Source organism: Gobio gobio, assembly GCF_949357685.1.
Source record: "Gobio gobio genome assembly, chromosome: 21".
Classification (NCBI taxonomy): Eukaryota; Metazoa; Chordata; class Actinopteri; order Cypriniformes; family Gobionidae; genus Gobio; species Gobio gobio.
This window is the reverse complement of record NC_137117.1, coordinates 28,471,331-28,487,927: the sequence shown is the minus strand read 5'-3', so window position 1 is coordinate 28,487,927 and position 16,597 is coordinate 28,471,331. Positions and strand designations below refer to the sequence as shown.

The window sequence follows — 16,597 nt, the reverse complement described above, 5'->3', positions numbered from 1 at the left end:
TTAAGCCCCGCCTATTCTGGTTCTGCCATAAAGGTGCATCAGACGGTGGCATTAATGCAAATGTACAGACAATCCCAAAACTACCCGAATTATGACCTTGTTTCTTTTGCTTCCTAAAAAAAATATATATAAAGTATTGCACATGGGGTGTGAATTTGTATTATATATATATGCTCATGTGTGTAATTTATAATAGCTGATGTCTCGATGTTAATGAGGTATCTTCATCAAAAATTAAACGATTCAGTAAAACTTTTTGAAAAGTTGTTTATTCCCATATTCAATGAATTTCATCGATATTTGGGACATTTTAAAATACAGAACTGGACTATGATGATGAGTCACAGATAAATCACCTCAGTTTTTGACCTTTTGAGGTTTAATATTGATAGCATAGATGAAAATTCTTGATAGTGCCTGTTAGGAAAAAAAGAAAAGAAAACCACAACACCACTTTGGCTGTTATAATTAATGTCCACATCGATACTTTCAAGCTTTACAAAAAACCAAATCTCTTTTTTCAGCCAAGGTGTCAATGGCACTAAACCCTGCACATTAAAATGGCAGGAGGAGGAATGCCTGAAGACCACTTTGAACAGTATGGTGGAAAATGGGACTTTTCTCCTCATCTCAAGCTTGGATAGCACTTTTGGTGCTGTAGGCCAGGTAGTAGACCACAATGCCAATCAGAGCAGCCAAGACCTCTGTGGACACCCAGGGACCACTCCATGCACCCTGCAATTCATACATATATAGGTAAATAAACAGAGACAAATCATAGAAAGTAAAAAAGCAATTGCAAAAAGATCCTGTGTGGGGGTATATTTTTGTTAATGTAAGTGTATAGATTTGTCTAAGTTTCATTACACAGATAAGATAGCTGTTGGCAATAAAGATTAGTATGCATACTCACCCTGTGATCCACATTGACAGAGAACAAAGGCTTGATAGCATCAACATCTTCATTGTTTCTCTGAGCCTGAAAGCATAAACATTTTTAATCAGCACCATTGAATGCAGTCTCATCAAGCATGTTTAAAGGATAGTAAAATATACACAGTGTCACCATTAGGGGTAAATGATGACAATGTGTATATTTTACTATCCCTTTCCCCCTCATGTTGTTCTAATTTGTATGACTTTCTTATGCATAACATAAAATAAGATATTTTGAAGAATTGGTGCCCCTTGACTTCCATTGTATGGACCAAAAAAAAAAAAAAAAAAGAAATTTTTCGAAATATCTTATGTCCCACAAAATAAATAAAGTCATATAGTTTTGAAATGGCATGAGGGTAAGTAAATGACAGAATTGTCATTTTTAAGTTAACTATCTTTAATCAATCAATTCCTTCATTTCACCAACCTTTCTTAGAGTGCTGTAAGACTCCTCGTCAAAGAATTTGACTTGATATGTGCCAGAGCTGGCCTGCTTATGAGGAACACTCCATGAGACCTGGACAAAAAGAAATTAAGAGCAGTTGGTTACATATGTAGAGGGATCTTACATGTTTTACAGCTTTGTTCAAAGTTATAACACTGTCGTTCATCTTCGAAAACACAAATTAAGATACTTTTAATGAAAGCAGAGAGATTTCTGTCCCTCCATTGAAAGTCTGTTCACCTAAAACTCATGACACTTCAAAAAGAAATCGTAAATGAATTCCAAGTCTTCCGAAGAGGCACAATTGCTTTATATGATGAACAGATTTAATTTATCATGTATTCAGCAAACATACATACAGCTCTCAAATATGGTAAACAGAAGCTCAAGCATGTTCACTTAACATGCAAGAACCAATGAAGTTCATTCTTGTGTGTTACACACAGACAGTAAAAGAAATGGACACCGCGACCCCATAGGCTTTGACGGGGAAAAGTGAAGTCAATTAGAAGCACTCACTTCCTGATGGCTGAGTGTACTGCGCAGCCTCAGACTGAGCATGACGACGTAGATGTGACGTGAGCAACCTGTCTGACATTTGTAAGTCTTCTAGTAGTTGTGCAAAGTGAAATCTGCATCACGTTGTTGAAATATTTTGTCCCGTTGCTTTTGGCTCTCTATGGGCTTCTCCCTTGACTTTATCAGACTTTATGCCTCCCCGTCCCCCTGATTGCCTCATAGACAGTAAAAGATTACCTGCGAGCTTCTCCTCGGGTCTATGCGGTAATTCCTCTACTATGCGTTGCGTGATTGTGATGCAATCGTTAGCCTATTTTTTAAAAAAAACGGCTTCTACGGAGCGATAGTGTCAGACACAAGGTAATTGTGCCTTTTATACATTGTCGTGTTTCTTTAGAAATAAACAATGGTCAAATGGAGTCTTTAAACGCCTCAGATGTAAAGTTATTCGCTGTCAAAGTGACGCCAAAATGAATGGGAGTCAATGGGATGCTAACAGCAGGTGATGGCTTGGTTAGCAATGGCTGCCCCTATGGAAGGTATGCTTTCCGGGTGCTGGATTACCCCCTTGGTTACGCAGCACGTACAAACTTCTGCAAGAACCAATGAGGTTTGTTCTCGCGCATCAACCAAGTATGGATGAGCTTCCGTTTACCATTTGAGCGCTCGGTGTATGCTCGCCGACCAACATTTTCCTGTGAATAATAAAAGACTCCTAAATTAAATCTATACTTCATATAAAGCAATGCCTTTACAGAAGCCTTGGATTTAACATTTTTAATAGCTCTTTAGTGGAGGGGGGAGTTCATTAAAAAGATAATTTGTGTTCCAAAGATGAATTGAAGTTTGGGATGACATGAGAGTGAGTAAAGACAGGATTTTTAGGGTGAACTATCCCTATAAAACCTACATAACCTCACCTGGTATTTGCCAACATCTTGGCCTCTGGTCACAGGAAACTGTTTGCCATTGACATCTGCATAGAGGGCAACACTCTAAAAACAAAACACAAGCTGGGTCAATCCACTTTTCTGTACCAGTAACCGTGTATATATGGAACTGGAAAGCACCGTTAGTCCACTCACCTGAGCTCCGTTTGCACACGCCAGACTCAGTTCAACGATGAACACAGTCTCGGAGGAGATGAGCGCGTCTGTGGTCGTGTATGAAGACGGGGAAATGACTGGGTCTGTGCAAGTCTCAGCTGAGGAGAGAAAACACTGGTCACAATACAATCTTTAAGACTAACAAGCTAACGTTACACGGTAAGTTTAGTCGCTGAATGAATTAAAATAAACGCTTCTCAATTTAGCTTGCGGCATCTTCTTGTTAGCCCGTTTGAGCGATCGGCGAATACAGGAAAGATGGAAATAAAATGTGCTGTATATCTAACATTGATTGAAAGAAGTAGCAAAGTAAGTTACCTGCACAAAAGCTCAGACAAAGAGCCAAAATAGCAGATATAATTCTCATCATGTTGATCCTTGGGCAGGCAGTTGATCCACCTCTTCTCACTCAAACCTGAGAAAGAGACCCACACCAGACAGACACGTCACCTCAACGGAAGAATGACGTGGATGATATCGAGTGCGGCCTCTGGTGAGAGCCGCCGGTACTGCAGGTCTTACAGCGGTTCACAACCAGGGGGCCTCAGCAAGCTTCTAACATTCACACCCCATCGTTATTTGAGATCATCTACAATGGCACAAAACTATTTGAACACTTAATAAAAACTACTTTTCTAAAGTCTTGTGGCCCACTGAGCTTTTTTTTTTGCAAAGTCAGGGAGTTTTCAGTAAACAACATGTGGCTGTGAAAGAATAAGACCATTATGTCAGTTGAAGGCTAATCGCCTCTGGGAAGAAGTTGATTGTCCTTGGAAAACGTTACATCTTGTAATCACCCTGAGAAAGGGTTGACCATCAATTGGCAGGATTCCACAATTAGAGAGAATGGAAAGATTGTGGGAAACAGGAGGGGTGATTCTTACAAGAAGATTAAGTTGATTGGTCTTTGCGAAACAACTGATAAGAAAACTGTATAAGGATAGTGCCCTGGCCAGACACAAATTCAGGGGCCTATACCATGAAGCCGGTTTAGCTGGCTAGCCAGATATTTTTAAGCTTAGTTTGTGCCAATCCTGGGTTTAAGGTACCATTAAAGTGTTTTGGCTTTTAGCAGTGTTCATCTCCGTAGTAACTTACACTCCACGGCTAACCTGCTCCAGGGCAGGTTATGTTCTGGATAAGAGATCTCAAACTGAAATTGGACCAATCAGCTGTGAGCAAAGTGACACATATCTGATGCAATTAAGTCACTCCCCCTTTTTCTACTCCTAATTAAAGGTCACTACATAGCTAATGGCTTTGAAAGACTTAAGCCTCTGGCTTTTAACAATGCTTATTTATAATAATAATAATTTTGAATTATTTAAAAATAATTTATGTAATTATTATACCCTTAATCAATTACACATGTATAATTTTAGTAAATCAATCACTTATATGCATTTTGTTAATATTAAAATAAATAGCCTATATAAAGGTCATACAAATAAGCTTTAAATTCAATAACTAAATCTAAAAAAAAATACATGTGAGCATAAATGTTCAATTCTCTCTATATATCAACTAAACTAACTTCATAAATTTTACTTGCATTGACGTATAAGATTTTTCTTAAAGTTGTCCTCGACAGCTCTTTTCTTCTGTGTAAATTTGTTTAAATTCTTAATATTTTTCAATCATGTATATTCTGCAGAAGAGTGAAGTGAATCACACTGCTTCTCTCGTGAGAAGTGAATCTCAGTTTTACTGATCCACAGCGTGTGATTGGCTGTTCACTGCTGATGTCACAGCTAAACTCCTAAACTCAGGATCAAAGCCTGAGTTGACAGAGAAAGTTGATGATTAGCATCATGGGACCAACAAAGCCTGAATAGATTGGTTTGGTTTTGTCAACTCTAAACTAATCCTGTAACCCTGAGTTTGTTAAACTACCATCATGGTACAGGCCCCAGATGTCCTGCAGGCGTCTCGGCTTTGTTGCTTTGTTTAATACATTTTGACTTTTCTCCACAACACTGGTTGAAGTGTTATTTGTTATCTTTTTGAGAATGCAAGTTTACAAAACCAGCAAGTGTGAAAATACTTTATTCTAATTTTAATATATTAAAAAGCACTGTTTACTGTAATTTAATAAACATGTAATATTTACATGAAATGAAATCTATTTAACCTCAAATTGTGACATTTTGTCAAATTTAATTAAAATAACAAAAAATATCAATTGAATTTCACGTTTTGATATTTTATTAGCAAATATTAGTACATGTGCAACTAAATTGGATTTCATTTTCATAATTAAAAGGGTAGTTTACCCAAAAATGAAAATTTATCATTTACTCACCCTCAAGTTGTTCCAAACCTGTATGAGTTTCTTTGTTCTGCTGAACACAAAGGAAGATATTTTGAAGAATGTTTGTAACAAAGCAGACAGAGCAACCATTGACTACCATAGTATTTTCCCCCCTACTATGATAGTCAATGGTTGCTCTTTCTTGTGTTCAGCAGAACTGAGAAACTCATACAGGTTTGGAACAACTTGAGGGTGAGTAAATGACAGAATTTTCATTTTGGGGTGAACTATTCCTTTAATTGGCATATCTAATTAATTCAGTTGAAATTTTTAATTGACAGTCATATACTAATATTACAAATCATTAATACATTTATTTTCATAATGTGAGGTTCCCTCTTGCTCGAGTCGGTCTATCTTGGCTAGTGCCTTATTCAGTTCTTCTTTTTTGATGGCGTTTCTCATTCATTTAAGTGACTTTGACAAAATCTTTTTAGGCACTGTGCTTGACAAAAAAAAAAAAATCTATTAGAGTAGATCCTCATATTCATACCTTTATTTCATTAAATCTTTCCATAACAATAGTCTGTACAAAGTTTTTTTTTTCCATATTCACTTTGGCTGGTAATACACAATATTAACACAGGCGGGCATGAATCCTCATGAGTGCATATATCCAGAGAAACAAATACCACAGGTATAAAGGAAACGTGACTGTCAGATGTGTGCAGACGTAAAGCAGACAAACATTCACACGTGCAGTACATTACACTATGCTGTCACAGAAAGGCAGTACTTATGAGCTTTTTTTTTTTTAAGAGATTCACACTAAGTGTACAGGAACATGGTGGCAGCTCTATAGCCACATTATAAAAACATCTGCTAAACATCTGTCTACTTCAAGTCAATCTGCAGCAGGATTAAATGTTCAAAGTCCTCAGACAGTTATTGTCTTGTCTTTCTTGATTTTCTCTTCTCATTTTTTGTTGTTCACTCAGGTGTCATGAAAACACCTGAACATCTCCTCCTCTCACTGGATACAGTCCATGACGTGGATCTGCAGGGTATCCATGTCGGGTGCCTTGTACATACATTTGGGGCAGCGGTAATCAGGCAGCTCTTCCTGATCATCATCTCTTCTGCGTGCAGATGGAGGCTGGGCTGGGTTGAACATGGCTGCTCCCGGGAAAGGTGCTTCAAAGGCAGAAAGAATGTTCAGGTAAAGTAATCCAACAGATTATTAATAGAGACAATTGTTCCATTTGCCATGTAGCCAGTGAATCTAACAAAGACTATTTTATAAATGAAGGAAAGTGTGTGTGCATAAGTTTTAGCTCATGCAGACTCTTAATGAGGGGTTTTACCACCTGGAGGTGGCGGGTGTGGTCGAGGCCTGTAGTCCTCCAAGTGTCTCTGTTGCATCTCCTCAATGCGAGCTCTGTAGAAACAACATCCACATGTAACTCTTGGACATTGTGTACTGAATTGAGTTCTCTTTAAAAGGTTAGTTCACCCAAAAATGAAAATTCTGTCATTAATTACTCACGGTCATGTCGTTCCAAACCCATAAGACCTTCGTTCATCTTCCGAACACAAATGAAGATATTTTTGATGAAATCCGAGAGCTCTCTGACCCCTCCATAGACAGCTATTTAATGACCACTTTCAAGGTCCAGAAAGGTAGTAAAGACATTGTTTAAAATAGTCCATGTGACTCCAGTGGTTCAACCTTAAAGGGTTAGGTTCACCCAAAAATGAAAATTCTGTCATTAATTCCTCACCCTCATGTCGTTCGACACCCGTAAGACCTCCGTTCATCTTCGGAACACAAATTAAGATATTTTTGTTGAAAGCTGATGGCTGAGAAAGGCCTCAGAAAGGCCTCCATTGGCATTCAGTACATTCACACTCACAAGACCCATAAAAGGCACTTAAAACGTCGTTACAAAGTCCATCTCACCACAGTGGCTCTACAATAATTTTACGAAGCGACGACAATAGTTTTTGTGCGAAAAAAAAATCAAAATAACGACTTTATTCAACCTCTTCTTGTCCTCCGTTTTGGCCTCTGCCGTGAACTCACGAAGCACCACGACGCATGCGCGAGAATATGACGTATCGCCGGCGTTCGGGAATCAATGAAATGCACACTTTAGCCCCATTTTGAGCACTACGCCGAGACCTAAAGCACGATCAATGTAGAATTCAATAGCTTGGATACAGTGCGTCTTCCTCTGCTTGTAAACAAATCGCTTCTGGGTCATGTGTCCGAACGCCGGATCTGCGTCCTATTCTCGCGCATGCGTCGTGGTGCTTCGTGAGTTCACGTCCGAGGCATACACGGAAGACAAGAACAAGTTGGATAAAGGCGTTATTTATATTTTATTTTGCGCACAAAAACTATTGTCGTCGCATCGTAAAATTATTGTCTCTACACTGTGATGAGATGGACTTTGTAACAACGTTTTTAGTGCCTTTTATGGGTCTTGTGAGTGTAAATGTACTGAATGCCAATGGAGGCCTATCTGAGGCCTTTCTCAGCCATCAGCTTTCAACAAAAATATCTTCATTTGTGTTTCGAAGATGAACGGAGGTCTTACGGGTGTCGGACGACATGAGGGTGAGTAATTAATGACCCTTTAAAGTTATGAAGCGGTGAGAATGCTTTATTAGTGCGCAAAAAACAAAATTTCTTCACGTCTGTGTCAGTCTCCTATGCAATTTAGGTTAGCCAGCTCCTGCGTCATCATCACACGCATGCGTCGTGGTGCTCACTTGAACAGCAGTGGCCAATGGTAAACCGGTGTTCTGGCGTAACTCTGATGTAACTCGGAAGCGCTGTACTGTATTTACTATGTCAACAGAGTAGGAGACTGAAACAGACGTGAAGAAATTGTTGAATAAAGTCGTTATTTTTTTTGCACACTAAAAGTATTCTCATTGCTTCATAAAATTAAGGTTGAACTACTGGAGTCACATGGACTATTTTAACAATGTTTTTACTGCCTTTCTGGGCCTTGTAAGTGTTAATTAAATAGCTGTGAGGTCAGAGAGCTCTCGGATTTCATCAAATATATCTTCATTTGTGTTCCGAAGATGAACAAGTTTCTTACGTGTTAAGAACGAGGGTGAGGGTGAGGAATTAATGACAGAATATTCATTTTTGGGTGAACTAACCCTTTAAAGTCTTCTTGCGCTTGAATGTTAAAAACCTGCATTCGCCATGTTAAACACTAGGGCTGCCGCCTCATAGTGGACTAAACATTAGTTGACAAGAAGAGGTTTGGTTAATTATTTTAATCAGTCAGTTAGTCATAGAAGAAAAAAAACACAGCAAACAGATCGCTAACACAGCTGGTCCATGTGGTAATATGTCGAGCAGGAAATCCAAAGTGTGGGAAACATTTCTAGAGGGTAAAGAATGACCACACATCCAACATGACATATCGTTTCAAACATAATAGTAGTAGCCCAACATTAGCCACTTTATATGACCGCTCGCTCGCTCGCTCTATTGTTAATGTTAACCTAGATAAATGTGCGCTAATATTAGGCGCATATTCAAGTGTTTGTGCCGAGTGTGAAAGCTAAATTAGTTTATGTTAAACTTAACTTCCATGTGTACGCCTCCCTGTTGAAACATCATGCAAGGTAAAGAGGATGACATCTAGTGGAGAAGACTAGTAATAAGATTCACATTAATCAGATATTATGTTCATTGTTTGCGCAAAAAAATGCGGGAAAAAAAGATTGATTCATGGCTTTTGAGAATATATATTGAATTTACCATTTTTACAAAAACGATTAATTGAAAAATATTTTTTTTTGCCTAGCCCTAAACTCTTAAATCAGACAATAATCATTATGGTATTCAAATATCGTGTAGTGTTCCATCTCTTTTAATACCGTGAGGTTCCCTCTTGCTTGAGTCTGTCTATCTCAACTAGTGCCTTATTTAGCTCCTCCTGCAACTCCTCCTTCTTTTGATGGAGTTTCTCTCTGGCTTCCCTCTCAGCAAGGAAGTCCATCTTATAGATCTCTGCCTGCAAAAAGAATATGTGCAATTGTGTTAGTGTTACTATATGCAGCGTGCATGTTGAATGAGTATTTATATCAAAGACAAAGTAAGTGATTAGTTGAATGCGGAGGGCTCTGTAACATGAGATGTTATTTTCACCTGAGCATTCAGCACTGGTATAGTTTCTAATGTAGCTCTCAGCTGCTCCGTTTCCTCCTTGAGTTTATCGATGAGATCCTGTTTGAGGGCCAGAGCTTTCTCAGCCTCTGCTAACCTGTTAGCTAGAGTATCTGACTCTCCACTCTGAAATGGAAATACCACACATACACTTTCCATTAACCACAAAAAGTGCAAACCATGCACTGACCTATTTTCAAAAGTGCTTAACACAAACATGAAACAGTAACGGTTTTGAAGCATTTAAGTTTAAGAGATGGGTCAATGACTAATAAGATTGCCCATCAAAAAGAAAAGGAAAAATCTTTTTAAAAAAAAATAATTTAAAACATTTATATAATATCAATATAAATATAATTTTTGAGGTTAAAAAAAAAATTATATTACAAATATCATAAACCAATAATAAATATATAATTTAATAAATTATTTAGGCTTATTGAATTTCACACACAATCATGAGGGTTTTGTGTGATATGTTTTGTGTGTTTTTCTGTATGTTGGTTGCACTACAGTGTTATTGTTAACTAAAACTAGTGCTGGGCGGTATGACCAAAAATGTATATCACGGTATTTTTCTAAATTATATCGGTTTCACGGTATATGACGGTATTTTTTCCCCTATGCATGACCGGGTGTTAATCACACTTTCTACTGATTGAGAGAGGAAATACGGCAGGAGATTCACTAGAATGCCCTGTTTTACTGTCATGATGAGTGACTATTGTAGAAAAATTCCACACTAGAGTTAATAGGCCTGGTTTACAAAGCCTCACAAAATGATGCTGTGGAGAGACAGCAACCAATAAAACACAGACCTGCAACACACTCAGAGTCATACTTACAGACACCTGAATATTAAAAGTTGAGTTGAGGGCACCTTAAGCATTTTAAAAATCTAACCCTATATAACAACAAACTGCCAAAACGAAGAGAAACGCGGATATTTGCAATACATTTAAGAGCACTCTATGAACGAATGACACGTCAGTTTAACACAGAAAGAATAAAGCAGTTACTTTTTTGCCCATTCTTCTTTGAATTGTCAGTTTATTTATTAATTTACATCATTGTCTTTTGTGTAGCAAAATAATCCATCGTGTCAGCGCGTTCGTGATCAGACATACGGTTGTATCAGTGTAATCAGTGCATACTGCATACATTTCATTTTAATAAGACGTGATGAAATATGCGTGCATACACGCTTCTGGTTCATGTCTAGAGCACTAGAGTTTATGAAATATGTCCATAAAAATGTAAACGCGCTCGCTCGGTCTATATCAGTGCTATATGATCCATGTGGTGAGCGTTGTTAATCCCATAGCGGCGCTCCGCGCAGAAACCGCTCGCTCTCGCGCGCCGCATGTAGTTCGAATTCTCCACTATAATCAAGGGCTGAATCCGAAATCGCCCCCCATAACCTCAAATAGGGCATTATTTGGAGGGGACAGCACTTTTTAGTGGTGTCCGAAACCCTAGTGGACGTTATTGAGTGCACTCATTCTATCCCATAGCACGGCAATAACGAGTGTACAGCCGATGTACACACATTGCCTGTCCGATTTCACGCACGTTTTCATTCACTCCTTCAAATAAAGTGATAACATAGGGAATAATGAATGAGAGTATAGGATTCAGCCATAGGCTATGCTGTTAATGCGATCTCAACTGTGCTCTGACTGCTCCTTACTACAGTGCATCAATGAAATGGGTCCCCTCTCAAACAATGACGCGCTGCGCCACATTCCGAACGTTGTTTAAGCGACATATACCGGTATAGCGGTATCATCAAAATTCATATCATAAAATAAATAAATACCGGTATTCGGTATGAACCGGTATACCGCCCAGCACGAACTAAAACTATTCAAAAAAAACTAAGAAAGCTAAAATTAATTTTTTGTGTGTGTGAAAAAAATAGAAATGTTGCCCTGGCAACTAACATATAAAAAAAGTTAGGTTGAAGTATCAAAAATACTAAAACTGAAATAAAAATGATCTTATTAAAAATGACAAAAGCACAAAATTACTTTTTTTTTTTTTTTATGAAAATCAAAAAAAACAAAAAAAATTAATATAAAAAATAAAAGCTAATTAATAAATACGTTATTTTGGCCAAAATTACTTTTTTTTCTGTCCAAAAATTCTGTCAATTTGATCATTTAATGTGACGATACCTGCCATTCTGCACTACTGGTACCCGCTGATAGCTGGATGCTTTAAAATGGTCCAGTGCTCAGTGAAGAGTGTCAAAGGTTTCTATTTACAACGTGTTTTTGCAGTGTTGAGCATTGTAGCCAATCACAGACATATTTGTTTAGCGTGTGAACATGATGGCCAATTAGATGCGTTTAAGTTGTACACTTGTGAATCCTTTCATTATAGCCAACAAAGTATAAACACAATGTCAAAAAGTATTCCACTGCACAGCGTAGACAACCTCAGTGATTATACATATATACTAACTACACATTGCAACGTTTTTGGACTGACAACTGTATTTAACATTAAATGTTGAAGAAAATTCAAAGGGAGCACAAACAGCAGCTACCTACCCTGTGATTGGCTTGCTTTTCACTTTTAAGTTTGTTGTCGTAATCCTGAAACAGACATGTGTATGCATGCTGGAGCTGGGCCAGCTTCCTCCTAGATGAGGAAGAGCAACAGGAATTGTGGGTTACTGTTACAACTGTAACAATGAAAAAGGGAAGCTGCGTCTGTTCAGGGTCTCTCTGTCCAGCTGAACTCACCTCTCCTCCACTATGACGAGCCTCTCGTTCTTCAGTGCAGTTTCTAGGTTCTGTGTCTGCAATAAAAGATTGTCCACTGTCACACTGTGCTGCTTCTTCTGCTGCTCCATGTCTCTCTCTAAAGTCTGCAGGCGTTCGGTCTTCTTGCCCAATCTGGGAGATCAAACAGGTCTTGTACACACAGCTGCCGACTCTCATAATCAAACACATGCACACGGATGAAGAGATACACTCACTTATCCTCTAATACTCGTCTCTCTGCTTCACTTTTCTCCAGCCAGTTTTGTCGTTCATTCAACTCACCGAGAAGAGACGTGACTTGAGCTCTCAGAGCTTCACTATCCTTTGTCAGCTACAAACACAAAGATGATGATTATCCCTCATCTCAAACTACTGCAATTGCTGCCATAGTTCAACATAGAAAGAAGTGGCATTTGCTGCCTGATGAATAAAATGTTGTAGCTTTGCTTATGTACCTGAACAAAGTCCTTTTCTTTCTGTTTGAGAAGAGCCTCAGTTCTGTCTCTCTGAGCAGTGTTCTTCTGAAGACAGTCCAGCTTCTCCTGGAGTTCCCTGTACCTACATCATAGCAAAGACAGAGACCTGATTAACTACCCATCTTACTGCAGTTCACCACCAAATGTACTTCCATTTGTATTTTGGACGCATCAATTAATTCCTTATTATCAGTATTTTCAATTTTTTTTTAAAGTAATAGTAAAGTCATCAAAATAAACAAAACAAAAATAACAGAATGTGGGGGAAATGTAGTAACCAAAATGTTAAACGAATCAAAATCTTAGATTTTATACTTCCTCAAAGTACTTGCCCTTTGCCAAGATGCAAAAACAACAAGCTCTTATGTATGATGGGCTACATTTATTATGTTCACTATTCTGTCCAAAAAAACATCTAACAATAAATAAATAAAACAAATATGTATATTATTACATTTTATTGCTACTTGTGGAAAAAAAAGATATATATGTATGTGTGTTTTGTTAAAGTATCTTATGCTCACCCATGCTCTATTTATTTGATCAAAAATGTGTCATTTGTTAAATATTACAATTTAAAATGTATGTAATTTCTGTGATACATTTTTTCTTCTAAAGATCATTTATAGAAAGTTCAAATAAATCTTTTGTAACATTATAAATGGTTATACTGTCACTTTTGATCATTTTTATGCATCCTTGCTGAATAAATGTATTTTTGTTTTTCTTTAAAGGGGTCATAAACGGAGAAATCTTTCAACACTTCAGAGGTCATCCTGTAAGTTTCAGACCTGAAAACTTAATTGTTAGTCCAAAATCAGCTTTTATTGTAATCAAGCCCAGAGAACAACTCGTTGAGGAATGTGCCTATTTATGACAACATAGATAGGTGAAAGACCGCCTCTGCATGTCTGCACATTCATCTTTGCAAATTTGGCCCCACCCACTGGCTTGTTACTGAGATGACGAGGAGAGAAGAGCGATACAGGATCACTGGACTAAAAATAACATTACCTATGGACTTGACAGTAAAGCGACAACATGCAAGTAACCGTGTTAATTCTAATGCCTGATCTGTGACCAGTGATTTCTGATATGTAATGATTCATGTATAGTCAGATGTTCTTTGTCTGTGTGTCAGAAAATCAAACCAGTGAATATACGGTCAACTTCACATCGTTTCTCTTAGTAGGATGAAAATAATCTGTGATTAAATAAATTATATACAGAAAGCGGTCAAAGAACATTCCCTTTAAAATCGCTGGAGTTGTCAATCAAACAGCGCAAGTTTATCAGTGACTGAGTTCTGGACTCGCACAAACTCCAGTTATAATCAACAGATATCTTATTTACATTGTGTTTGCACTGTTAATTATGATGATGAAAGCATTCGTGAGAGTGCAGGGAATCGAGTTTGCAATGACGAGATCGCAGCATTCATGCGCTCAACATATCTGTGATCGGCTACAATGCTCATCACTGCAACCTTTAATGTCACGATCTAAATATAATGATATAGACCTAAATATTATGCTATAATCAGCACTTTTCACAATTAGTTATCCTTGAGAGCAGTCATAGTAAAAACGTGCTAAAAGTTAGAGAGCGTTCCACATGTAATACTTAGCTATTTCTTATGCAAAGATGTTAGCCAATCATAGCAGTGGGCGTTTACACTGAAGTCTCACAGCAGACCCTTAAAACAGAGCGTTCAAATCAGAGGGCTAAAATCAGGGTAGGAAAAATGCCTTTTATTTCTAAATTATGACAAATTTTGATGTAAAAATCATACTAGCATTATAAGCGCACACCGGGAAACATTATAAAACAATAAAACAATGCAGTTTATGATCCCTTTAAAAAGAAATCCTCCCGACCCCAAAGTAATGCTAGTTACGCTATTGCATGTCTCATTCCAGTCACAGACAGCATGTTTTTGCAACACCAAAGAGGGGGAAGGTCACTCATGCAGACATGCACATATACAGTGAGATATGTTTTCCCCTCACCTGCCTTGTGTAGCCTGAAGCTGCTCAGTTAGTTTAGCCAAGTGAGGGCTAAGCACACACATGAATCAAGACAGAAGACAGAGAAGAGAGATTCCAAACCATTCACATTAAAGAAAGGAAGCAAAGCACCTTGAGATTAATTACAATCCAATTCAAGCATGCAGAGTTAAAGGAGCATCACTGTCAGCTATAGGGAGAGAGAGCAGAGTAAACTGAATATTTGAGAGTACCTTTCTGCAGGAACGGTGAGAGCACATGTCTGCTGGACTGACTCTTCAGTAACATTCTGATAAAGAGAGGATTAATCAATAGTAGTTAATTATTACATAAAATAAAACAAAGTGCAGCCATTTTACCTCCTGTAAGAGACCAGTAACAATTATGTCCTGTGGTGTAACATGCTATACATTACCATTAAAATGTTTGGGACAGTAAAATGTTTTTTTGTTCAGCAAGATGCATTAACTTGATCAAAGGTGACAGAATACATTAAAAAAATTTACATTTACAAAAGATTTCTATTTCAAATAAATGCAGTTCAAAAGAACTTTCTATTCACCAAAGAATAAAAATGTATCAAATATCAAATGTATCAGGTTTCCACACAAATATAAAGCAGCCGCACAACTGTTTTCAACACTGATGATGATAATAATATATTTTTGTTGAGCACCAAATCAGCATATTAGATACAAAAGTAATGGCTGCTGAAAATTCAGATTTGCCATCACAGGAATAAATCTGATTTTAAAATATATTAAAATTGAATTTTTTTTAAATTGTAATAATATTTTACAATATTATTATTTTTACTTTGATCAAATAAATGCAGTCTTGGTGAGCATAACACACTTCTTTCAAAACCATAAAAAAACGACCCCAAACTTAACGGTAGTTTCATCTAGTATTGTTTTAAATAAAAAATTATACATGCAGTTTTTAATAAGATACTGCAGAACTAACTCCAAATAAGCTCCAGTGACACAATACAAATGAAAGAAAAGGGGTTGGACATGTTATGTCAACTACCTGTATGATACATCTAATTGTAGCAATAAACATGTGGAAACTAAATGCTTTACCTGAGTGAGTTTGGAGCGCAAGTGCTCCATGCTTGCGAGAAGATTTTCTCTCTCTTTCTCATTCTCTGCTTTCTCTTTCTCCAGCTCATCATTCCTCCTCCTCAGTGCCCTCATCCCTTCCTCCAGCTTCTCTTTGTGGCTTTTCAGCAGTTTCAGAAATTCATTAGAGCCCTCAGCAGGCTGAAGAGTAACGAGATAAAGATTAGTAAAGATGAAGGCACAAATAGCCTATATTTATAAATAATAAAAAAAAGACATTATTTTTAGCCATGTACTGTACTTTAACACAGTAAAGAAAAGGAGGACAAACACACCACACACCCTAAAGAAAGCAGATTATCCCTCAGTGCGGAAACAACAGCTTTGTTGTACAAATAAACACATTGTTACATTTCACATAATAAGATTTATGATAATTTACCAAACTTTGAGGCATTGTGTGTCTGTCAGTGTCTCCTTCAGCTCGGGCTGTCAGTACAGCTTCATTTAATACCTGCGTGATGAAGCAAAAAAGGGATGTTCATTTTATTCAATGAACTGAGAACTTTCCGCAAGTTCCTTATGAATAAATGCTTTGCAAAAGAACCTACTTCTGGTGAGTCCATGGGGACATTCTTCTCTGCATTGGTGCACTTCAACTCTTGGTCCTGGCCTTGAGATCCAGTCTCTTTAGAGATGCCGACACATGGACTGATGCTGTGGTTGAGCTGTCCTATCAGGCTCTGGTTTTCCTCCGCCAGTCGCTGCACTAAAGATCTGGCCTCACGAAATCTACAGCTCAGGAACTCTCGCTCCTCCCGCGAC

At 37.7% G+C, this 16,597-nt stretch overlaps 2 protein-coding genes across 2 annotated transcripts; both read right to left on the bottom strand.

Moving 5' to 3' along the window:
• Positions 1-250: 250 nt before the first annotated feature.
• On the bottom strand, positions 251-3,482 carry ssr4 (signal sequence receptor, delta). The gene is made up of 6 exons (XM_079802293.1): positions 3,328-3,482; positions 2,989-3,107; positions 2,824-2,898; positions 1,367-1,456; positions 914-979; positions 251-735 (listed from the first exon to the last, which is right to left on the bottom strand). The coding sequence occupies exons 1-6, from the start codon at positions 3,377-3,379 to the stop codon at positions 631-633; spliced, it is 507 nt and encodes a 168-aa protein (XP_079658419.1). The 5' UTR covers positions 3,380-3,482; the 3' UTR covers positions 251-630.
• Positions 3,483-5,539: 2,057 nt separating this feature from the next.
• ikbkg (inhibitor of nuclear factor kappa B kinase regulatory subunit gamma) lies at positions 5,540-16,591 on the bottom strand. The gene is made up of 12 exons (XM_079802733.1): positions 16,384-16,591; positions 16,215-16,286; positions 15,794-15,973; positions 14,942-14,997; positions 12,682-12,784; positions 12,442-12,557; positions 12,206-12,358; positions 12,011-12,101; positions 9,438-9,581; positions 9,167-9,303; positions 6,628-6,698; positions 5,540-6,454 (listed from the first exon to the last, which is right to left on the bottom strand). The coding sequence occupies exons 1-12, from the start codon at positions 16,396-16,398 to the stop codon at positions 6,291-6,293; spliced, it is 1,302 nt and encodes a 433-aa protein (XP_079658859.1). The 5' UTR covers positions 16,399-16,591; the 3' UTR covers positions 5,540-6,290.
• Between the last annotated feature and the right edge of the window lie 6 nt (positions 16,592-16,597).